The 21,764-nt window shown below is 41.6% G+C and overlaps 1 protein-coding gene across 2 annotated transcripts in view; it reads left to right on the top strand.

Annotated features, from left to right (window-relative positions):
• USP11 (ubiquitin specific peptidase 11) overlaps positions 1 to 21,764 on the top strand; it is a 251,180-nt gene that overhangs the window by 180,053 nt on the left and 49,363 nt on the right. For both annotated transcript variants that reach the window (XM_033924282.1, XM_033924292.1), the window contains exon 19: positions 17,072 to 17,187. In XM_033924282.1, the coding sequence (XP_033780173.1) occupies positions 17,072 to 17,187 (116 nt within the window). The remainder of the gene's footprint in view (positions 1 to 17,071; positions 17,188 to 21,764) is intronic.

The raw sequence follows: 21,764 nt of genomic DNA, 5'->3' as shown, positions 1-21,764 counted from the left end.
GGAGGGAGGTAAAAAATTTGTCAGTCGGTCGGGACAGGAGGTATTCCTCCTGTCCTGGCCCAGCAGGTCATACAGCAGGCTGGTGGAAATCTGCAACAAGCCCGGGGGGAGGGGGGGCTGGACACTGACCCGAATATAAGACGAGACCCCAATTTTTGGACCATTTTTTTGCCCAAAAATCTTGTCTTATATTTGAGTATATATTGTATTTTTTTAGTTTTCATTTGCTTTAGGGGCTATTTCATCCCGACTGTAGCTTTCCTAGTAGAGTAATCTATGCAGATCTATTTAAGGCAGAACATAAGAACATAAGAAGTTGCCTCCGCTGAGGCAGACCAGAGGTCCATCTTGCCCAGCGGTCCGCTCCCCGCCTGAACAGTGTCCCTGACTGATTTTGTAACTGCCTCTAATTCTCTAATCCTATCCCTATAACCTACCTCTACTTCTATCTGTACCCCTTAATCCCTTTGTCTTCCAGGTACCTATCCAAACCTTCTTTGAAGCCCTTTAGCGTACTCCTGCTTATCACATCCTCCGGTAGCGCGTTCCATGTATCCACCACCCTCTGGGTGAAAAAGAACTTCCTGGCGTTTGTTCTAAACCTTCCCCCTTTCAATTTCTCTGAGTGCCCCCTTGTACTTGTGGTTCCCCATAATTTGAAAAACCTGTCACTGTCTACTCTTTCTATGCCCTTCATGATCTTGAAGGTTTCTATCATGTCTCCTCTAAGTCTCCGCTTTTCCAGGGAGAAAAGCCCCAGCTTTTTCAGTCTGTCAGTATATGAGAGGTCCTCCATACCCTTTATTAGCTTAGTTGCTCTTCTCTGGACTCTCTCAAGTACCGCCATGTCCTTCTTGAGGTACGGCGACCAGTACTGGACACAGTACTCCAGGTGCGGGCGCACCATTGCATGATACAGTGGCAGGATGACTTCCTTCGTCCTGGTCATGATACCCTTCTTAATGATGCCCAACATTTTGTTTGCCTTCCTTGAGGCTGTGGCGCACTGCGCCGACGCCTTCAATGATGTGTCTACCATCACTCCCAGGTCTCTTTCAAGGTTACTCACTCCTAGCGGTGATCCCCCCCCCCCCCATTTTGTAAGTGAACATCGGGTTCTTTTTCCCTACATGCATGACCTTGCATTTCCCTATGTTGAAGCTCATTTGCCACTTTTTGGCCCACTCTTCCAGCGCTGTCAGATCTTTTTGGAGATTTTTGCAGTCCTCCGTGTTTTCAACCCTGCTGTATAGTTTGGTGTCATCTCCAAATTTAATAACCTCACATTTTGTTCCTGCCTCTAGGTCGTTAATAAATACATTAAACAGGAGCGGTCCCAGCACCGACCCCTGCGGAACTCCGCTTGTGACCCATTGCCAGTCTGAGTAATGGCCCTTTATTCCAACCCTCTGTTTCCTGTCCGCCAACCAGTTTTTGATCCATCGGTGGACCTCCCCTTGCACCCCGTGGTTCCATAGCTTCCTTAGCAGTCTTAGTGTCGAAGGCTTTTTGGAAGTCAAGGTAAATGATGTCTATAGAGTCCCCTTTATCCACCTGGCTGTTTACCCCCTCAAAGAAGTATAATAAGTTTGTGAGGCATGACCTGCCCTTGCAGAAGCCATGCTGGCTCGGCTTTAGCTGCCCAGTGTTTTCGATGTGTTCCCAGATGCTGTCTTTAATCAGCGCTTCCATCATCTTTCCCGGGACCGAGGTCAAGCTCACCGGCCTGTAGTTTCCTGGGTCTCCCCTTGAGCCTTTCTTGAAGATGGGCATGACATTTGCTAGTTTTCAGTCTTTCGGAATCTCTTCAGTTTTTAAGGATAGGTTGCATATTTGTCGAAGTGGCTCAGCTATTTAGTTCCTTAGTTCCTTGAGTACCCTTGGGTAAATGCCGTCCGGACCTGGCGATTTGTCGCTCTTTAGCCTGTCTATCTGCCTGAGGATATCCACCTTGCTCACCTCTAGTTGGACCAGATTTTCATCCTGATCTCCTTTTACGATGTCCTCGGGTTCCGGAATGTTGGTTGTGTCCTCCCTCGTGAAAACTGAAGTGAAGAACTCGTTTAGCCTGTCAGCTATCTCCTTTTCCTCTTTTACCACTCCCTTTCTGTCTCCATCATCCAAGGGTCCCACTTCCTCCCTTGCTGGTTGCTTCCCCTTGATGTACCTGAAGAATGATTTGAAGTTTGTTGCTTCCCCCGCCAGTCTCTCTTCATATTCTCTTTTTGCTTTCCTAACCACTTGGTGACACTCCTTTTGGTGTTTTTTGTGCTCCTTTTGGTTGTCCTCTGATTGGTCCTTTTTCCATTTTTTGAATGATGCCTTCTTGTCACTTATCACCTTTTTCACTGCATTTGTTATCCACACTGGGTTTTTTGTTCTATTTTTTTTGCACCCTTTCCTGAACTTGGGGACACACAGGTTTTGTGCTTCGTGCACCTTGCCCTTGAGTAAGGTCCAAGCTTTTTCTATGGACTCCATCTTCCTTGCGGTGTCGTTGAGTTTCTTTCCCACCATTTTCCTCATGTCATCATAATTCCATTTTTTGAAGTTCAGTGCTGTCGTTGTAGTTCTTTTCACCTTTGATCATCCAATTTCTAGCCTGTACTGGATCGTGTTGTGATCGCTGTTTCCTAGTGGGGCTAGTACCGCCACCTCTTTAGCGGGTCCCCCTAGTCCGGTGAAGATTAGGTCAAGAGTGGCATCTCCCCGTGTTGGTTCCTGACCAGCTGTTCCATGAAACAGTCCCTCGTGACCTCCAGGAATTTGGTCTCCCTCATGCAGTTTGAGTGCCCTATACTCCAGTCTATTCCCGGGTAGTTGAAGTCCCCCATCACCACCACACTTCCGCTTTTGCATACCTGCCCCAGTTCAGCCTCCAGATCCTGGTCGATTTCTTCCGTTTGTCCCGATGGGCGATAGTACAGACCCAATTTTATGTCTGCTCCAGTTCCTCTGGATAGCTTAACCCATAGTGATTCCAAGTCATCCGCCCTTGTTGTTGTTTCCATCCTGGTTGAAGGTATGGAATCCTTTATATATAGCGCTATTCCTCCACCCTTTTTGTGTGACCTATCTCTCCTGTAGAGTTTGAACTCTGGTAAAGCCACATCCCATTTATTGTCATCAGTCCACCACGTTTCTGTGACTCCAATTATGTCTAGGCCCTTTTTGTTGGCTAAGACTTCCAGCTCTCCCATTTTAGCCCTTAGGCTCCTAGCATTTGTGTATAGGCAATGTAAGTCCCGGTTGTTCGCCTTTCTTGCTGGTTTTCCTCGTGGTTTGGCGCTCCTGGCGACCCCCTCGTGAGTTGCCAGTCCCCAAGTCTCGTCTCGGTCATCCTCCTCCTGTGGTGTGTCTGTTTCGTCCTCAGCCTGTTTCCCCATTTTTGGTTGTCCCTCTGGATTCCGTTGTTCTCTGTTAGTCCTATTTGCCAATTTCATTTGTGCCCTAGACCCCTGCAATTTGTCCTTAAGTCCTTCTTCAAAAAATTCCCACTCAGTCCTGAGCCCTCTTTTACAGTGTCCTTGTTCAATGTCCTTGGCCCTGGGCATCTGCATTGCGGCCTTAGGTCCTTTTCCCAAAATTTCCCACTCAGTCCCGATCCCTTTTTTACAATGTCCTTGCTCAATGTCCTTGGCCCTAGGCCCCTGTATTGCATCCTTAGGTTCTTTTTCCAAAAATTCCCACTCAGTCCCGAGCCCTCTTTTACAATGTCCTTGCTCAGTATCCTTATTTGATACTTTTGTCCGATGTGTCAGATCGACTGTCGGCTTTCCCCTCTTCCTCAGTTTAAAGCCAAGTCTATGACGCTCTGGACGTTGCGTGCCAGCATCCTCGTCCCAGTTGTGCTCAGGTGCAGTCCGTCTCTCCTGTAGAGCTTATTCTTTCCCAAGAAAGTTGTCCAGTTCCGAACAAAAAGGAAACCCTCCTCTTCGCACCAACTCCTGAGCCAACCGTTTATTGCTTGTAGTTCACTCTGCCTCCTTGCGTCCGCTCTCGGTACTGGCAGGATCTCTGAGAAGGCTATCTTCCTTGCCCTCAGTTTCAGTTTCCTCCCCAGGATCCTGAACTGATCAGTTAGTGCAGTCCTGTTGTAGCTCCTCCTGCTGACATCGTTGGTTCCAACATGGATTACTACAGCTGTCTCCTCCGTCTCGGCCCCTTCCAGGATCCTCTCAATTCTGTCAATGACGTCCTTCGTTCTTGCCCCCGGGAGACATGTCACTAGTCGGTCCTCTCTCCCTCCAGCTATGTGGTTGTCCACTCCTCTCAGGATTGAGTCTCCCACTACGATAGCAGATCTCCCCTTCCTCAGCTGTCTCTTTGGTCTCAGGTCTGTGTCAGTGGCGCAGTCCGCTAGTCCTTCCTCCGGGTTCTGTTGGGTCTCCTCCTCATCTGCCTGTCCAGATTCTCCGCAAGGTCCTACTCCCATAGTGTCTGGTGGATTTTGTCGTCCGACTGTTAGTTCTCCCCTGATGTGCTGGTGGTCCTGTGCCTCCACCATCCTGCAGGCCTCCTCGATGAATTTCTCGAGCACTCTAACTTGTTCCGTGATGTGGTCCTCTCTGGTGGTGTCCTCAGTTACCCAGCACTGTTCCTCTATGGTGCACAGTCCCTCCAGTTCCTGTACTCGAACCTGCAGTCTCCCGACCTCCTTCTTCAGGCTATCCAGTTCCTGACATCGACTGCATATGTACGCCTGCCTCCCGGAGGGGAGGTAGTCATACATATGACATTCGATGCAGTATACTGAGTAGCTCCCCTGGGTTCCTGTAGTCTCCATTTCTTTATCCTTGCTCCTATGGTCCGTCGGTGATTGGGAGTGGTGCCTGGCGTGCAGCTAGCTGTGGTTTATTTTGCAGAAGTTAGATATCGCTGCTGGGCTGCCTGGGCTCCTGGCTCCTTCACAAGGCTCCTTCGCTGCGTGCCGTTGGCTCCTCCCCTTAAATGGCTAGTGCTGCTGGTGACGTCGGGGGGTAGGCGGAGCTAACTCTCGCCTCCTCCGATCTCACTGCTCACTGCCCCTGTGTCTCTTTCTCCCTCTGCCTCCTCCGATCTTGCTAATCTGCTCTCCGCCCCTCTGTTTCACTCTCTCTGCCTCTTCCGATCGTGCTGCACTGCTCTCCGCTCCTCTGTCTCTCTCCCCTGTAGCTTCCTCCGCTCCTCTGAGCTAACACGTGCTTGGGATTGCTAGGCTCAGCTCTGCCTAACTCCTTCCTCTGGCCCAAATTCACTTCAGATGCAGTATAACTTTTTATTCAGAATACATTCTAGCAACAAAGCTTTGTACAAGAAATTATTCTAGATTCTTGAGGCTGCTTCCTTGCTAAAGTATCCTGTAACTCACTCTAGTGTTCAGTAGGATCAGGCTTGCAACATCTTTCCTTCTCAGAAATAATATACAATAAAACAGTACTAACTATATAATCTCATACTAAACAATTTTTGACTTAAAGTCCATCCATTTAGCCATTGTTTGATTATTCTGGTTTGTTTGCTGCTAAATATTCCATATCTAGTAATATGTACCTCTTGGACAGGCCTATTATCCTCAGTTGTCATGCTGGCTATTTTCAATCATGGTTTCTGCAATTGCTGAATGGCTTCCTTCTTAGATTCTGGTGGTTGAGTTCTATTTGTTGACAACATTGAGTGATATGTGGCAGATGGCTCTCTATGATGTGTTTAGAGTCATGAGCAAAGTTTTGGCTTTCATTTCTGCTTGTTGAATGCTCTGGATTTGACAGTGGGCTGGAAATAATGCCTCTAAAGCAACTTTGAGCAGACTACCTTTTAAAGGTCACATGCTCTTTGATAAAGAGCTGGATGATTTTATGGTCAGTGTGGCGGATCGTCAACCTAAATTTTTACTAAACATAGAAACATAGAAGATGACGGCAGAAAAGGGCCATAGCCCATCAAGTCTGCCCACTCTAACAACCCCACCCCCTTGAATTTACCCCCCTAGAGATACCACATGTGTATCCCATCTACATTTTCACCCCCCTAGAGATCCCACATGTGTATCCCATTTCCTTTTAAAATCCGGCACGCTGCTGGCCTGAATCACCTGAAGCGGAAGTTCATTCCAACGATCGACCACTCTTTCGGTGAAGAACAACTTCCTGATGTCACCATGAAATTTCCCACCCCTGATTTTCAGCGGATGTCCTCTTGTGGCCGAGGGACCTTTAAAAAAGAAGATATCATCCTCCACCTCAATACGGCCGGTGATATATTTAAACGTCTCTATCATGTCTCCTCTCTCTCTACGTTCTTCGAGTGAGTATAGCTGCAATTTATTCAGCCTTTCCTCATACGGGAGGTCTTTGAGTCCCAAGACCATCCTGGTGGCCATTCTTTGAACCTACTCAACTCTCAGCACATCTTTTTGGTAATGTAGCCTCCAGAATTGTACACAATATTCCAGATGAGGCCTCACCATTGATCTGTACAATGGCATAATAACTTCGGGCTTCCGGCTGATAAAGCTTCTTCGGATACAACCCATCATTTGTCTTGACTTTGATGAAGCCTTCTCCACCTGATTGGCAGACCAAAGGCCCCTGCTGGGGTGGGGCATGGTTTCTTTTGTGGGTCTTGATGTTTCCATCAGAACCCCGCTGTCCCTTACAAGCTGATAGTATCTGAAGGAACTGCTTTCTGCTGCTTCTGAATTTTAGGCCTAAGTCAGTGCTTACTGTATATTATGTGGATGCATCTTCTCTGGGTCTTTCCTTGATTTAGGTTCTTGTTGCAAGCCATGAAATCCTCTTCTAGAGAAGGAAGGTCTGTCTTTTGCTTTGCATGTGTTGAGTGTGGTTTTTATCTATAACTTTTAAGAAATCTCAGTTTTATCTTTGTAAGTGGTCATGGGTTTAAGGGTACCAGGATGGCCCTCCTAGCTGCAGACCTCTTTGACACCGAGTGTAACTATCATGTAACTAAACAAAAGTTCTGCTGGTGATGTGCCATAGATTTGTGGTGTTGCTTGATATCCCATCTAGGTCCTCATCAGCTACTCTTGTGTTATCAGCATGTTCATTACTCTGGATGTGTGGAAGTCAAGTGTAGAAACTCATAAGTAGAGCAAAGTCGTAAAAGGTGTTCAGACAGATTGAAATATGCTAGAATATATTTAACATATTTTACTGTCTCTTCAGTTTGCAGACCTTCCAGTTTTGACAGCTCAGAATAGATTGAAAAGTAATCTGAATGTCAGAAAGTTATTTCCTTGAAAGTAAACATCAATACTAATCTCTTCCCAGGATGAAGGCAGGGTAGTGTTCATTCAAGAACTTTCTTATGTGAAACATCTGATATTCATGTCAATAAGCAACATAATCGGCTATATTTGTATTTATTTTAGATCAGTAAAGGCAGTTTCTTGCACTTTGCTTGAATTTTTAAATTCGTGTGTTTTTTTCATTTAATTTCTTAGTCATTTCAGAGAGAATGGTGATTTCTGATGTCAACCAGTGGGTTGTATACCCCTACTCACAAGTTTGTATAGAAGGAGGAGTAGATTTGTAGGGTGGTCATTTGATCCAACCTCCATTCACTAAGTTCTACATGGTGGCACGAGCAGACGCTGCTTTTGGGTCATCTGTGCTATCGTCAGGCTCATCTATCCCGCCTTAGACTGGAAAGACTGCTTAGGTATGTCCTACTGGTCGACTCGTATACCTTTTACATTAGAATGGAAGATTAGATACTTACTTTGATCTCTTTTCTAGTAGAAAGGCATATGAGTCTTGACATCCTGCCCTGTCCCCCCTGCTTACTGCCTCAGACATGTATGTTCTTGTCTTATGATTGATCTTCTACTGACCTAGGGTCTGAAGAACATTGGATAACCTGAAGGTCTCAGCAGTATCCAAGGAAAATTCTTCTTGGAAGGAGGCATCATGAATTTTCTTTGCTTTTGCCTTAATCAAATATTATCCAGTTCTAATTCCGTACTTTTTTTTCCCCCTAATATGACTTACCTTAGTATTCTTTTTAAAATTGTGTTTCTTCCCTAATTCCGTTATGTAATTCATTAGATGTCTTTGTCTGTTTTGTCTTTTGGATTTTAATTTTAATTTATACTTTTAATGTAAACCACTTAGATACTAGATAAGCAGTATATCAGATTTTAAATAATTCTTTTCACTTGTAAAAACAAAAATAAAATGGGACAGTACAAGAGTCAAAGCAGTGTTAGTGCCAGTTGCACTCAGGTAGATGGCTTGTTGCGTTCCATCTTGTTATATATTATTTTTTGACCATGTTATTTGATTGTTTCGTTTGATGTCAGAGCAGACTCAGGCTGAGCAGTAAGTTTCCTTTGCCCCTCCTTTGTTTCTTTCCTTTTTCTTTCTCAACTGCTTTGGTATGAACTGAGGAGCACATTGCAATGTTAGAGGAGGCGGAGCTGAAAAATATATATGATGCCTTCTACGCAAACTCACGAGTAGGGGGGTACACAGCCCACTGGTCAAGACTCGTATGTTTTTCTACTAGAAAGAAGATTGAGATAAGTGCCTAATATTCCTTTAGGATCCTTCTCCATTGAACCCCATGTATGTATTTGTTTGGCTATTGAAGATTTTTCCGAGGACAAGCAAGCTTAATATTATCACATGGGTGACATCATTCATGGAACTCAGTACGGACACTGCCAAGTGCATTCTCACTTTAAATCTTTAACAAATATATTGACTATCTTTGAACTTCGGGGTCATAAGAGACTTCTGTTGTGGAAAGAGTGTTTTTGAGAAATTATTGGGCCCTGTGATTCCTAAGAGGGCAATCTCTCAGATTTTGAATAAAAGAAGGCCTCTGAAATTTAAGTATATAAGGGACTGGGAGGCTGATTTGGAGTAGGTTTTGCACAGTCAGAGTGGGAGGAAGTTTGGACAAGGCACTTGTGAATGTAGCATAGAATGTTGCTACTCTTTGGGTTTTGGCCAAGTACTAGTGACCTGGATTGACCACCTTGAGAATGGGCTACTGGGCTTGATTTACCATTGGTCTGACCCAATAAGGCTATTTTTATGATTGTTCAGAATGGATATAAGGTGCTACTGAGATGTTATTACTTACACACCATTGCAGCTGGGGAAAATGTACAGTGGCAGAATGAAGGCCTTTTTGAGAGATGGAGTGACAGGTACCTATAGTAATATGCGGTGGGAGTGTGGCCTTCTACAGCTTCTCTGGTGCTATGTTCTCGCAGATGTTTCTGTACCTGATCGCCTCTCCATTGGCTTTGCTGAATCTTGGCACGCTGAGGCTAGATGATGGAGAAAGTATGTTACTTAGGTTGGGCTCTACAGCAGCCAGAATGGTGGTGGCAACGCATTGGAAACAGAGCATTATGCCATACTGATGAAAGGTGGTGGGAAAACTGAACTATTGGTATTCTTTATATAGACTAACTGCAATTTGTATGCATAAATTAAGACTTTTTGAAAGACACTGGAGTAGCTTCCAACAATGGAATCGTATATATTTCTAGTTGGTTTAGAATTGTCTACCATGGACTCTATATTGGGTTTGCTTCTGTATGTGTATATATAGACTAAACTCCTGGTATAGAAAGATCAAATAATTCCTCAAATCATTTAACCAGTTTTTATGTGGATCCTCAGATGACTGAGCTAAATGCTTATACTCAGATACAGCCTATGTCTTCATTAATCAATTTTTAATATATTTTAACATCTTAGTTTCCTCTGTCCTACAACCCAGCCAGCTGATTAACCGTTCCCTTTAACTTTATCCATGACATCCTGTTTTCCTGTCTTGCCTATTTAGATTGTAAGCTCTTTCGTACAGGGACTGTTTTCTTACTCTTTGTGACTCTGTACAGTTCTACATGCTTCTGGTAGCGCTATAGAAATAATTAATAGTACTTAAACTGTAGTACTTATATTTTATTAACTGCTGGCTCATTTGTCAAATACTGATTCGGACACCTCTCCTGACATGTTTCATATTATTCTTCAGGGTCGAGGAACCATATAATAAATCCATATCTGTAAAAATGTACAAAAAATTCTCATGAGGACACCGCTTACTCAGAAACATTGGTGCAAGCACTAACAATAATAGGTATAACTCATACTGGTCTATGAAACAGCATGGTGGTAGTAGCTGTTCAAACCTTTTCTTGTAACGATGTGCACTGATGCTTAGGAAACCCATACGACTCATAAGTTGCAATGATGTAATGTATAACTACTATCCAGGGACTTCACTACACCAGTGACATCCAGTCCAGTTCTTCATTCAAACCCTGAGGGGCAAGAGTATTTACCATATTTTTTTGCTCCATAAGACGCACCTGACCATAAGATGCACCCTAGATTTAGAGGAGGAAAGCAATAAAAAAACCATTTTGAACCAAATTCTCCCTGCCAGGCTCTGCACCCAACCCCACAGTCCTTGCCAGGCTCTGTACCCTGTCCCCCCTCTGATTAGTCCCAGCTAACTAATAGATTTTTACACCCCCAGTATCTTTTTAAATCCCCCCAGTACCATTCATTTGTATTTATACCTGCCTATTAAAACATTTCTAGGCAGTTGACAAAACACTGAACTTCACTAGTACAACTTACTTGAAAGAAAGCCCTAGTTCTTTAAAATGTCTTTCCCCTGCCACAGCATATCCTCCTGGTCCAAAATTGACCGAAGCTCAGCCTCCATTCGACTATCTTTGTATCTAGATTATTTAGGTTTTCAATTAAGAACGTTTGTCTTCCATCCTCTCCCTTAAAACCCTTTGAGAGTGCTCGGTGCACCGAAGTTTGTAGCCATCTGACGATTAAGGAAAGGGAATTCGATCATTGCCTCTAAACCCCTCATACCCTACTACTACTTATCATTTCTATAGTGCTGCTAGACTGAAATATCTAAAAAAATGTTTTGTCTCCCCGTTTTACCATGTCAGCTAGTTTTTCTTTCATTTGTATCTTTGCTTTCCTGCCTTCTTGACAAGCCTCCTTAACTTTTTCAGATATTTTTGCCTGTCTTCCTCTTTCTGCAATCTTTTGTAGTTTGTGAAAGCTAACTTTCTCAGCTACTACTTTTGAGAACCAAAGCGGCCTTCTTTTCCTCTTACTTTTACTTACTTGCCTCACAAAAAGATTTGTCACCCTTACAATAACTCCTTTCAGTTTTGCCCTATGCATTTATACTCCTTCCAGACGTTCCCATACAGATAACAATTCCTTGACGTAATATCCTCCATCTGAAGAAAGTTAGGTTTTTTTTTAAAGACTAGAACCTTTACTTTTGAATGAGCCCTCTCTATACCCGTCTTAATATTAAACTGTACCATGCAGTGATCACTGGATGCAAGATGATCACCCACTTTAACATCAGAAACATTTTCCCTGTTTGTAAGCACTAAGTCCAGTATGACTCCCATCCCACATGAGTTCCATTACCAACTGCTGGAACAGTTTTCTTTGTAGAGAATCCAGGATCTCCCTACTTCTAGAAGCCCCTGCAATAGGAAAACCTCATTCAACATCTGACATGTTAAAATCATCCATTAGTAAAACTTTCCCCTTTTTTAGATATATTCTGCATGTCTACTATTAAATCTCTGTCCACTTCTTCCGTCTGTGAAGGAGGTCTTTGTATCACACCAATGTAAATATATTTACCATTCCCTCTTTCCAAATTGATCCAAAGGGCCTCTTCCTTGCCCTGCAGATCCTGCAATTGTGTGGCTTTAATATAATCTTTAACATATAATGCTACTCCCTCCCTCCTTTTCTTCCTACCCTGTCTTTCCTGAACAGATTATAGCACGGTATAACTACATCCTAATGGTTCTTCGTGAACCATGTCTCTGTGATCGCCACTATATCCACCTCATCTTCTTCCATCACTGCTTTTAGATACAGAATCTTGTTTCCCTTACTTCGAGTGTTAGTATATACTGCTTTCCAGACATTGTCCCCTTTTCCCATCCATTTGTGTGCAATTTTTGGAGACAGCACTTTCAAAAAGTTATAAATAGGATGGAGTCTGTCCAGAGGGCTGCTACAAAATTGGTTAGTTGTTTTTGTCGTAAATTGTATGGGACAGACTTAGAGACCTTAATACAAGGAAGAAGGATGAGAGAGAGGGGTTATGATAGAGATGTTTAAATATCTCCGTGGTATTAATGTACAGGAGGTGAATCTCTCTTTTAAATGAAGGAAAACTTTGAAAGGAAAGGGTGTAGGATGAAATTAAGATAGGCTTCTAAGGCATACCATATATGCTCGAATATAAACTGAGATTTTTGGGCCAAAAAATGGCCCCAAAATTAGAATCTCTGTTTATATTTGAGCCGCTGTTCTCTTCTTCCTCCTCCACTTAACCCAGATAACCACCAGGGCACTGTCATACACCGCCTTCCTTCCCCCCCTTCCCGATGAATACCATTATATACAAGCCCCTCCCCCGATGAATACCAGACCCGCTATCATTATCCACCACCCCTCCGCCAGCCAGCAGCTTACCAGTTGATACAGAAGAAAGCTACTGCTGTAATGCTGAATAAAACCGCAATTGCTGACAGTGTATGCAGATATGACATGGGGCCTTGAGCATTTGTGCATGCTCAAGGCCTGCCGGCTCCCATACTCTCTGAGAGTCTCAGAGAAGGCAGAAGCCGAAAGGCCTTGAGCATGCGCAAGTGCTCAAGGCCTCACCCCAGATGTGCTCTCACTGTTGGCAGTCACGGCTCCAGAGGTTTGTTTTTGGAGTCTTTAGTGCCTTCTTTGAACAACCTACAGAATTAAAAAGAAAGAAGCCTTCAAGTATTTGTTGGCTGTGTTGACGGTCCTCTCCAGGGGGGGGGGGGGAGAGAATTTTCAGGTCCATCATGTGTTTGGCAACTATGTGTTTAATATGGAATGTTCCTGTCAGTGGCCTGTGGAAAGGGCAGCATTGAAACACCGGGAACATAGTGCAGGTTCTGCGGGAATCCCAAAGCATCAGAGGGGTTAGCAACTGAGACAAATTCTTGAGACCCTTCTTCTTGCTTCAGGCAGAGTGGGAATGGGTGCAAAGGTACATGAATTTTAAGAATAAAAGTTCTATTTCGCATGGTCAAGATATTTGTGAATTTTGAAGGCAAAGAATACAGATTTACAGGAGAAACTGGATTTTTTTTGTTTGGGGAGGTTGTATATTTCAGGATCATAGAGGTCACTTTTTCAGATTGTGGTCTTAAAGCAAGATATTAACATTTTGTGATGTACAAAAATTTTGACTCATTTTCCTGTACTGGAAACATATGTTTAAAAGACACTGAGATAAAAAAAGAAAGTAATATTGCTATATTGTATTGCCTGTTCTTGATTTATGTTTTAATGTCTATTGTTTAAATTGAGAAAAAAGAAAAAAGTGAGAGACTTTGCGAAACTGGCTAGTACTCAGTCTTGGAAAGTAAACAAGATTATTCAGATTAGCCTACAGTATTTTGCTGGAAGATTGTGTTTTTGACCTTTTTACCTTAAGAATAGACTTGAATAAATTCTGTTTTTGTGCTAATAAAAATATTTAAAATTAAAAAAGTTGTGTTAAATCTTATGGCAAGGATGTCTAGTCTTTGTAGACTTTCTCACCACGATCAACCAAATTTCTAATTTTGGTTTATATTAGTCAACCATTTTTCCTCCTTTTAAGGAGGAAAAAGGTCACCTCGGTTTATATTCAAGCATATACGGTAATATAAGGAAATGATTCTTTATAGAAAGGGTAGTAGATGCATAGAATAGTTCCCCTGGTAGAATTCAAGTTAGCATGGGATAGGCATATGGGATCTCTTAGAGAGCGGAGGAAATAATGGATGTTGTGGATTGGCCAACTGGATGGGCCATTTGGCCTTTTATCTGACATCATGTTTCTGTTTCTAAACGTGTTTTAATTGAGCAGATTGTGTGCCCAACATATAGTTTCTGACATATAGGCACTGAATCAAATACAGAACACGGGTCGTATCATAGTTTGTAATACCTTGAGAAGAATAGGTGTAACCTGTCACTGGATGAGTTCAACTAGCACCTGTCATGGACTGGGCACACCATTGACCATGTAACCCATAGTTTTCCTCCGTTGGAGTAATTTAATCATCATTTCCCCTATATTCATAGTCTACTGATGAGAAAACATGGGTCTCTCTGGAAATCCTCTGCATGCCAAACAAGCTATATGCCAATGTTGTAAAATAATACAATTAGTTTGGGTGGAGATAGGGTATATTTTTGGACAAAAATCAAAGTAGCATATTCCTTTTCTTGCTCACACTGTAGAAGATACTTCTGGGCTTACTTGGCACATAAATATGCTGCCTAGATCACTTTTTCAGGATACCCCCATGGTCACGTCATCCATCTTGATTATTTTTATTGTTTGCTTGCCAGTTCTTTGATTGTCTTTTTAAACCTTGACCAAACAAGAGGCCTCCTTCAAATGGAAAATGCATGCAGTGTCTTATTTACGATCAAGTTCATCAACCACTGGCTAATCCATACTCCTTGATAGCTACTTCCATGACTATGACTATTGCCATTAATTATGTAGATATAGCTCAAGCTGACTTACACTGAGGTATAGTAGGTATTTTCCTGTCCCCAGAAGGCCTGCCATCCCAAGTTTTGTATCTAAAGAAATAGAGGGTAAAGTAGCTTGTGCAAGGTCACAAAGAATAAACATGATTTGAATCCCAGCATTCCTGGTGCTCAGTAAACTGTGATAAACAAGAACAGAAAGAACCAGGTCTTCAAACTTTAATAGCAACCAGAAATGCAATTCAAATCAATGAGTCAATCATTGATAAAAACATCTGACAAGTCATAGGACTCGACACACAACGTGTTTCGACTAAAACGCCTGCATCAGGAGTCCTAGAACATTAAAAGACATAAAATATAAAAATTGCATAAGTTACATGAAAGGGAACCAGTACAAATAATTAGTAAACCATAATAATTAAATAAATTTAAAAATTGTGTATAACAACCTCCTTAAATGTCACCTACCATACATATCCTAATAAGAACAAACCAATTATGAAAATCCATTCCGTAAGGATGCTATAAGAAAACAAAATACACATTTAAAAACATTACATGTCATAAATAATTAACAAAAGCAAACAGCAAAGATGAATGCAGGACACATTACACATCTGAAATAGATAACAAGTTGAAGTAGTTGTTCAGAGCCTGGCAAGGCAGGGCACATGAATATTAACCCTCACCCCAGCTTATATTCGAGTCAACCTTTTTTCCTCCTTTTTTGGGGGAAAAGGTACCTCAACTTGTATTTGAATTGTCTTATATTCAAGTATATACAGTAATATATACTAGTATTCTTACACACATTTCAAGAGAAATGTATAGCTTTCTAAAAAGGCTTCAGTTTTCAAGCTCTGACAACAGTGCTGCCTCTCAGAAGTATTAGAGATAGTGCAATAGTTGTTTAAGAAGACCCTTTGCTCTGGAATGAGTCTTCCACAGCAACAGTAAAACTAGCTTAGTGGCAAGCAAAGCTATGAACTAAAAAAAAAAACAACAAAAAAAAATTATTCTGTGGAAATTAAATTCTGAAACCAAAGGTCTTAATATTAGACTTGAAAGGCAGTATTTCCTAATCTCTGAAGTTGTGCACTCTTCTGGGAATCTGATGAAAGCAATGGATCTCATTAGAAAAATATACATTAACTTATACACATGTGCAGAGTCTGTTAGTAAGCAGGCAAACAGAAGAACACCTTGCCTTGGGATATATGCAGACAGACAGAAAGGCAAGCGAGGCATCTTTTCAACCGATGATTGAGTCTTTATTGAAATCAAGTAGTCCCAACAAGGATCCCAGTTTTGGCGTACGACTACGTCTTCCTCAGGGAACACTTAGCTAGTAGTCACTGAGTTCAAAGCACTCTGAAGTGTTTAAAGAGCAACACTCCGAGTTCCCAAAGATCCTTCACATTGAAAGTTTTTTTTACATTTTTAACTTTAATTTATTACCATCCAATATAAACAAACAGATGTCCATAATCATTATGATAGGAATTAAAGGAACATATATCCTGAAAACAAGAAACTATTCTAGGTGTCCTAATATGGTTTTGACCAGGTACTAGTGACCTAGATTGGCCACCGTGAGAACGGGCTACTGGGCTTCATGTACCATTGGTCTGACCCAGTAAGGCTATTCTTATGTTCTTATGGTAAAATGGCAATTGTATGTTACCAGACCGTGTACAGAAACATCCTACATTACTCTACCCTTGTTTGGCATGGAATAAGAAAATAATTTGGCAAAGCAATTATTTCACAAAGACCATTTTTAAAAGAGAAGGAAATAGAAGAAAACAATTTTTTGTACTTAGTTCATGGACTCCTTGAAGCCCAATCATAGTTCTCAAGTTAGGCACTTCCACTGAAAGGGATAAAGATAGGAAATGATGCAAGCAAGCATTTAACCCCCATTTTTACTTGCTGATTATGCTGCTCAAGCCCTTAATGTAATGTCAGTTGTGATGGTGCTTTAATCCTCTTAGTTATAGCATCTCTGTATAGGCCAGTAATGCAGGCTTTTGTGTGTGTGTTGGGAGTGGTGGTTTATTACCTGCCATGGGGTCACAAAACCCACAGCTTAGGTTAAGACCATTTTGGGAAAAGGGCAATGGATACATGGTATGGTATGCCATTGTAACTAATAAAAGTGGAAAAGGTATCTGTGTTTCAGCCTGCATAAGACAGGCACACAGAATCCTTAATTGTGGGAAAGTGAAGGCAAAGCCACAAGCTAAGTAGAGATTAGTATTAGAACAGGACAGGAAAATAGACGGATTAGATCAATCTTGTGATTATCATCTAACAGTGACAGAATGATAGGGATGTTATGTTATCCAGGGAGGAAGCTTGTTCTGGTTAGTCTTAACTCTGAAGGTGCATCATTACTTTCATGTTCACATTGGTCAGAAGAATATAAAGGTAGGGTTTTTGTATGTACTGTAATAGCCCTTCTGTCATGTTATATCTTTTTTGTTGTTGTTTTGTTTCCCTCACAGAGACCTTGATTTCTCAAAGTATATCATCAAGCCCCGGACAGAGACGGATCCTACGCAATATAAATATGACCTTATTGCAGTATCTAATCACTATGGAGGCCTCCGTGATGGGCACTGTATGTATCATGCCATCCTGATATGTTCTCTGTTTGGTAGTATTTATTTATTTAGCATAAGAAATTACTGAGTAGTATAGGATGTGATAAGACTTAGATCTTAGAAGGACTTCTTACATTGGTTCATACAAGCGACTCATTAACAAGCTTGGTCAATTAGTGGGTTCTAAGGTGCTAGTTCTGTGATAGTGTGTATTGGTGAAAGTAGCTAACATGTCAGTAAAGAAGGTGGTCTTAGGTCCTGTTCAGTTTAGTATTTTTTCATAGATTACAGAGCATTTAGTAGAAAAGTTTGTATTTTTGTAGAAGATACTGAAAAGTAAATAAAAATAAGGCAGCCAGATCGCTAGATACAAAGTGGAAAACAAAAGCAAATCATATGAAGAAGCACAATCTTTATTTCTATTGCAATGTGTCTAGTGATCCTAAACTGTCAGTTTTGCATCTGTAACCCGCAAATTGCTTGCAGAAAAATGTCAATCATGTTTTCAACTCCACCTCCTTCTCAGGGAGCTGCTCCTGCCCTCAATTTTTTTCTGCAAGCAAGTTGCTCAGAAGTATTTATGCTCTGCAGTTTTATTATTTTCAGGTATTTTTTCCAAGTTGGTGCCCAGAGGTTCCCATTTGTAGGGACTTTTGCCTGGGACAAGACGTAGACTCATGCTGCTGAACTCTGCTGCTAGCACCCTTGGGAACATCTAGCTAGCCAGCCTGCTTTTCCTGCCTTTTTTCCTCCTTTCTGGGGAAAAAAGGGTACCTTGACTTATATTCAGATAGTCATATTCAAGTATATACGGTAATATATACTAGCATTCTTAACACATTTCAAAAGAAACGTGTAGCTTTCTAAAAAGGCATCAGTTTTCAAGCTCTGACAACAGTGCTATCTCTCAGAAGTGTTAGAGATGGCCAACCATAGGATGTATGCTTTATCACTTTCTGCTTTTTTATTATTTATCATTTTAAACATAAATTTACAAGATTTACTCTTGATACAGTAATACAGTAGAAACAATAAATGAAGGAATAATTCTTCCCAACTTTCTTACAGAAAGAGAGAAACTAGAAACATATAATCCTCCGTAGACCACAATTTTCCTTGAGGGGCTATACAATCAGAAATCTCTAAGAAGAAAAAATAACAACATCTAATGAAAGAGAACAATTGAGGCAATATCAAATCATTCCTTTGATGCTTCTTGTCCTCTCATGATCCTTTTCGTATCTGTGAAGGCTCTCAATTGTTGCGGTTCAAAAAAGACATATTTTCTTTTTTTTTTTTTATTATATTTTTATTATTTTCAACTTAAATTTCAAGTATTTCAAAAAAGACATATTTTCACCCAATATACTTCACCACACACTTGCAAGAGTATACCAGCAAAAAAAAAAAAAAAGTAACACCAAGGGATTTAGTTTCCTCCCTCATGAAAAAGTAACACCAAGGGATTTAGTTTCCTCCCTCATGGCTAGAAACAACTTCTTTTGCCTTGCGTGTTCTTTGTCACGTCTAGGTACATCCAAATTTTTTGCCCGTGGAAAAGAGATGATTTACAAAAAAATAATTTTAGAACCAAGTTCAAATCATTCTCAAAAACAAATGAGACCAGTAGTGTAGATCTTTCCAATACTTCAGTAATCGATTCTTCCAAAATTGCAAATAAATCTTGAATTACATCTCGACTTGATTCTCATTTTTATGGGATTGATCTGATAGTTTCTTTTTAGAGGAAATTGGTAAGTAGAATATTTTGTTTAATGGTGGACTATTCGCTAGAGGAAATTCCAGAACTTCTACTAGGTATTTTTTTAATAAATCTACCACTATGATTTTTGGAAAGTTCAAAACTCTTAAATTCAGCCTGCGATTGAAATTTTCAATACATTCAATTTTTTTATTAGAGTAATATCCTTCATAAGGGCTGAAGTTGACTCCCTCAAAACTCCTATATCATTGTTTAGTTGTGAAAAGTGTTTCTGATTTTATCCTGTAGCTTTTCCCCAATCACTCACTAATGTTTGATGGTGAGGGGTTACAACTAGCGGTTGCAACTGCTTTTGTCACTAGAAGTGCAATAGTTTGTTTAAGAAACTCAAGGGCCATATGTAGCTGCTCATATCCCTGATTTATTCAGGAGCTTGAGCACAGGCCAGTGTTCTCCCCAGGGCCTTTCAGCCGGGCGCTCCGCCCAGCTAATTTAGATGAGCGCCCGGCTGTAATCTCGATCGCAATCCTGCTGCCGCTGCCGCCTTCTGCTCAACATTTTTTTAAAAACCCTTCTCACCGGCTTGGAGATTTACCGGGCTGACTCGGCACAGCCTGAATCACAGGAGCCTGACTATTTTTTTTTTTAAAGTTTTTAACGCCAGCAAGTGACTTGAACTCGTGCTCCGGGGCTCTAACATGTGCATGCCGCTTCTCTCCGAAATCGGAAGTCACGTCCTGAGGGAGGAAGAGAAGGGAAGTCGGCATGCACACGCCCCGAAGCATGGGTTCGCTATAGGAGACAGGTCAGCTTACAACTTGCTCTTGCTTGCTTCGGGCTTTCTTCGCTGCCGGATCCTGCCTACTTTCTGTTTCCGAAAGTAGGCAGGACCCGGCAACGAGGAAGGCCCGAAGCAAGCAAGAGCAGCGAGTTGTAAGCTTCCTTCCATTGCTGACTTATGGAAGATAGGTCAGTGATGGAAGGAAGCTTACAACTTGCCTTAGTCCAGCCCTGCACAACATGCGGCCCAAAACAGATCTCACTGTCGATATGGCTCTCATTCCGCTCTTCTTTGAAGATTAGCTCAGGAGGCAAGATTTAGCCCGAGATCAGACCAACATTAAAGGGCATCTGAGCAGATGTCCTGTTTTTCTTTACCTAAAAATACCACCTTGTCTAATGTAATCTCTGATCAGATCCTTAAGAGTGATGCTCTGATCAGATCCTTAAGAGTGATGCAACTATGTATGCTGGACAGTCTCCTCCAGTAAACAGAGCTTTAAAGCCTGCAGCCATACAGAACCAGATGGTCAAAGGGCTCCGAAGTGTAGTATTGCCAAGGAATCTGTCTCACAAGTTTCTGCTGCTGGCAGATGTAAACACGGCACAAGAAATAGAGACTTGTGGCATTCTGTGTGGAAAGCTGATGCATAATGAATTTACTATTACCCATGTAATAGTGCCAAAGCAGTCTGCTGGACCAGACTACAGTACAGTGATATGGGGAATATAGAAGAATTATTCAGTGTTCAAGATCAACATGATCTCCTCACAGAAGAAAGACGGAGAGAAAGAGAGAGGCAGATACTGAAGAGGGGGGGAGAGAAGGGAAGGAGATAGAGATGCCAGACCATGGGGTGGAGTGGCAAGGAAGGAAGGAAGGAAAGGAGAAGAGAGAGATGCCAGAGCATAGGGGAGGGGTGGAGACAAAAAATGGAGAGGGGTTGAAGCTGAAATAAATCATGTACAAAGGAGAGAAAGGGCACAGGATATGGAGTTTACTGAAGAGACATAGAAAGAGGGAAGATACCATATGGAACAGAGAGAGGGCAGACACTGGATGGAAAAGGCAGAAAGGGTGGACAGTGGATGCAAGGGGCAGAGATAGGGTGGACAGTAGATGGAAGGGGTAGAGAGAGGGTAAGACTGGGTGGAAGGGGCAAAGAGAGAGGACAGATGTTGCATGGAAGGGAGCGAGGACAAATGCTGAATAGAAAGAAGAGAGTGAAGAGAAGATGACTAAAGCAGAAACGACAAAAGGTAGAAAAAAAATATTTTTGTTGCTTTACGTAGAATCAAGTAGTATTGTAACTGTATTGATTAAAATTTATCAATAGGAAATGGAAATAAGGCAATTTTGGGAGGGAATAAACCCCTTTCCTCAGGTCAGGACAGGATACCATAACAGCTGTATACTGTACTGTCTTGAAGAAAGATTTGGCCTCTGAAAACTAATTGAAAAATGGATTAGTCCAATAAAATGGTATTTTCATATTTCTCATTATTTTATTTCTATTTGTTATTTTGTAAAGTGGTGACTGTTATGTAGAAGTTTTTTTCAAATTTACATCTACTGTCTTTATATTTTGCACAGTATTAGGGGACATGTGTCATTGTTTCTGTGGTGTTGCATTGTATGCAGAGTCTGGTTTCTTGGTTCAGTTTAACTTTTGACTACATATTTCTATTTTTAGTTTATGATTATTCCATATTGGGCGAGGGTGTATCTGTGTTCTGTGTGTATGAAAAGGACATGGCTTTCTGTTAGCATCGACTACAGGATCAATTGACTGTGTAGGATCTGGTTTGTTTAGTTTTACAATGCGTGTGTTGGTGTTCTAGTGCTCACTGCAGTGTTTAAGATGCTGCCTTTTCCTAGATGCACCCTTATTGTGTGACTCATATTTTTTTATATAGAGGAGGGGGTTGTTAAAAAAATGATTAGCACTGGCTATCATATATACTAGGTACACCACTGGATTTAATGACTCTATTCTAACTTTACTGTTGACGTAGGTGTTGTCCCCCCAACACACAGACACACATTATAAAGAATTAAATTAAAGTTGTATTATCAAGTAGCTTTCAAAA

Source organism: Geotrypetes seraphini, chromosome 1 (genome assembly GCF_902459505.1).
Source record: "Geotrypetes seraphini chromosome 1, aGeoSer1.1, whole genome shotgun sequence".
In the NCBI taxonomy this organism is placed as follows: domain Eukaryota; kingdom Metazoa; phylum Chordata; class Amphibia; order Gymnophiona; family Dermophiidae; genus Geotrypetes; species Geotrypetes seraphini.
This window is presented reverse-complemented; position numbering and strand designations above follow the sequence as displayed.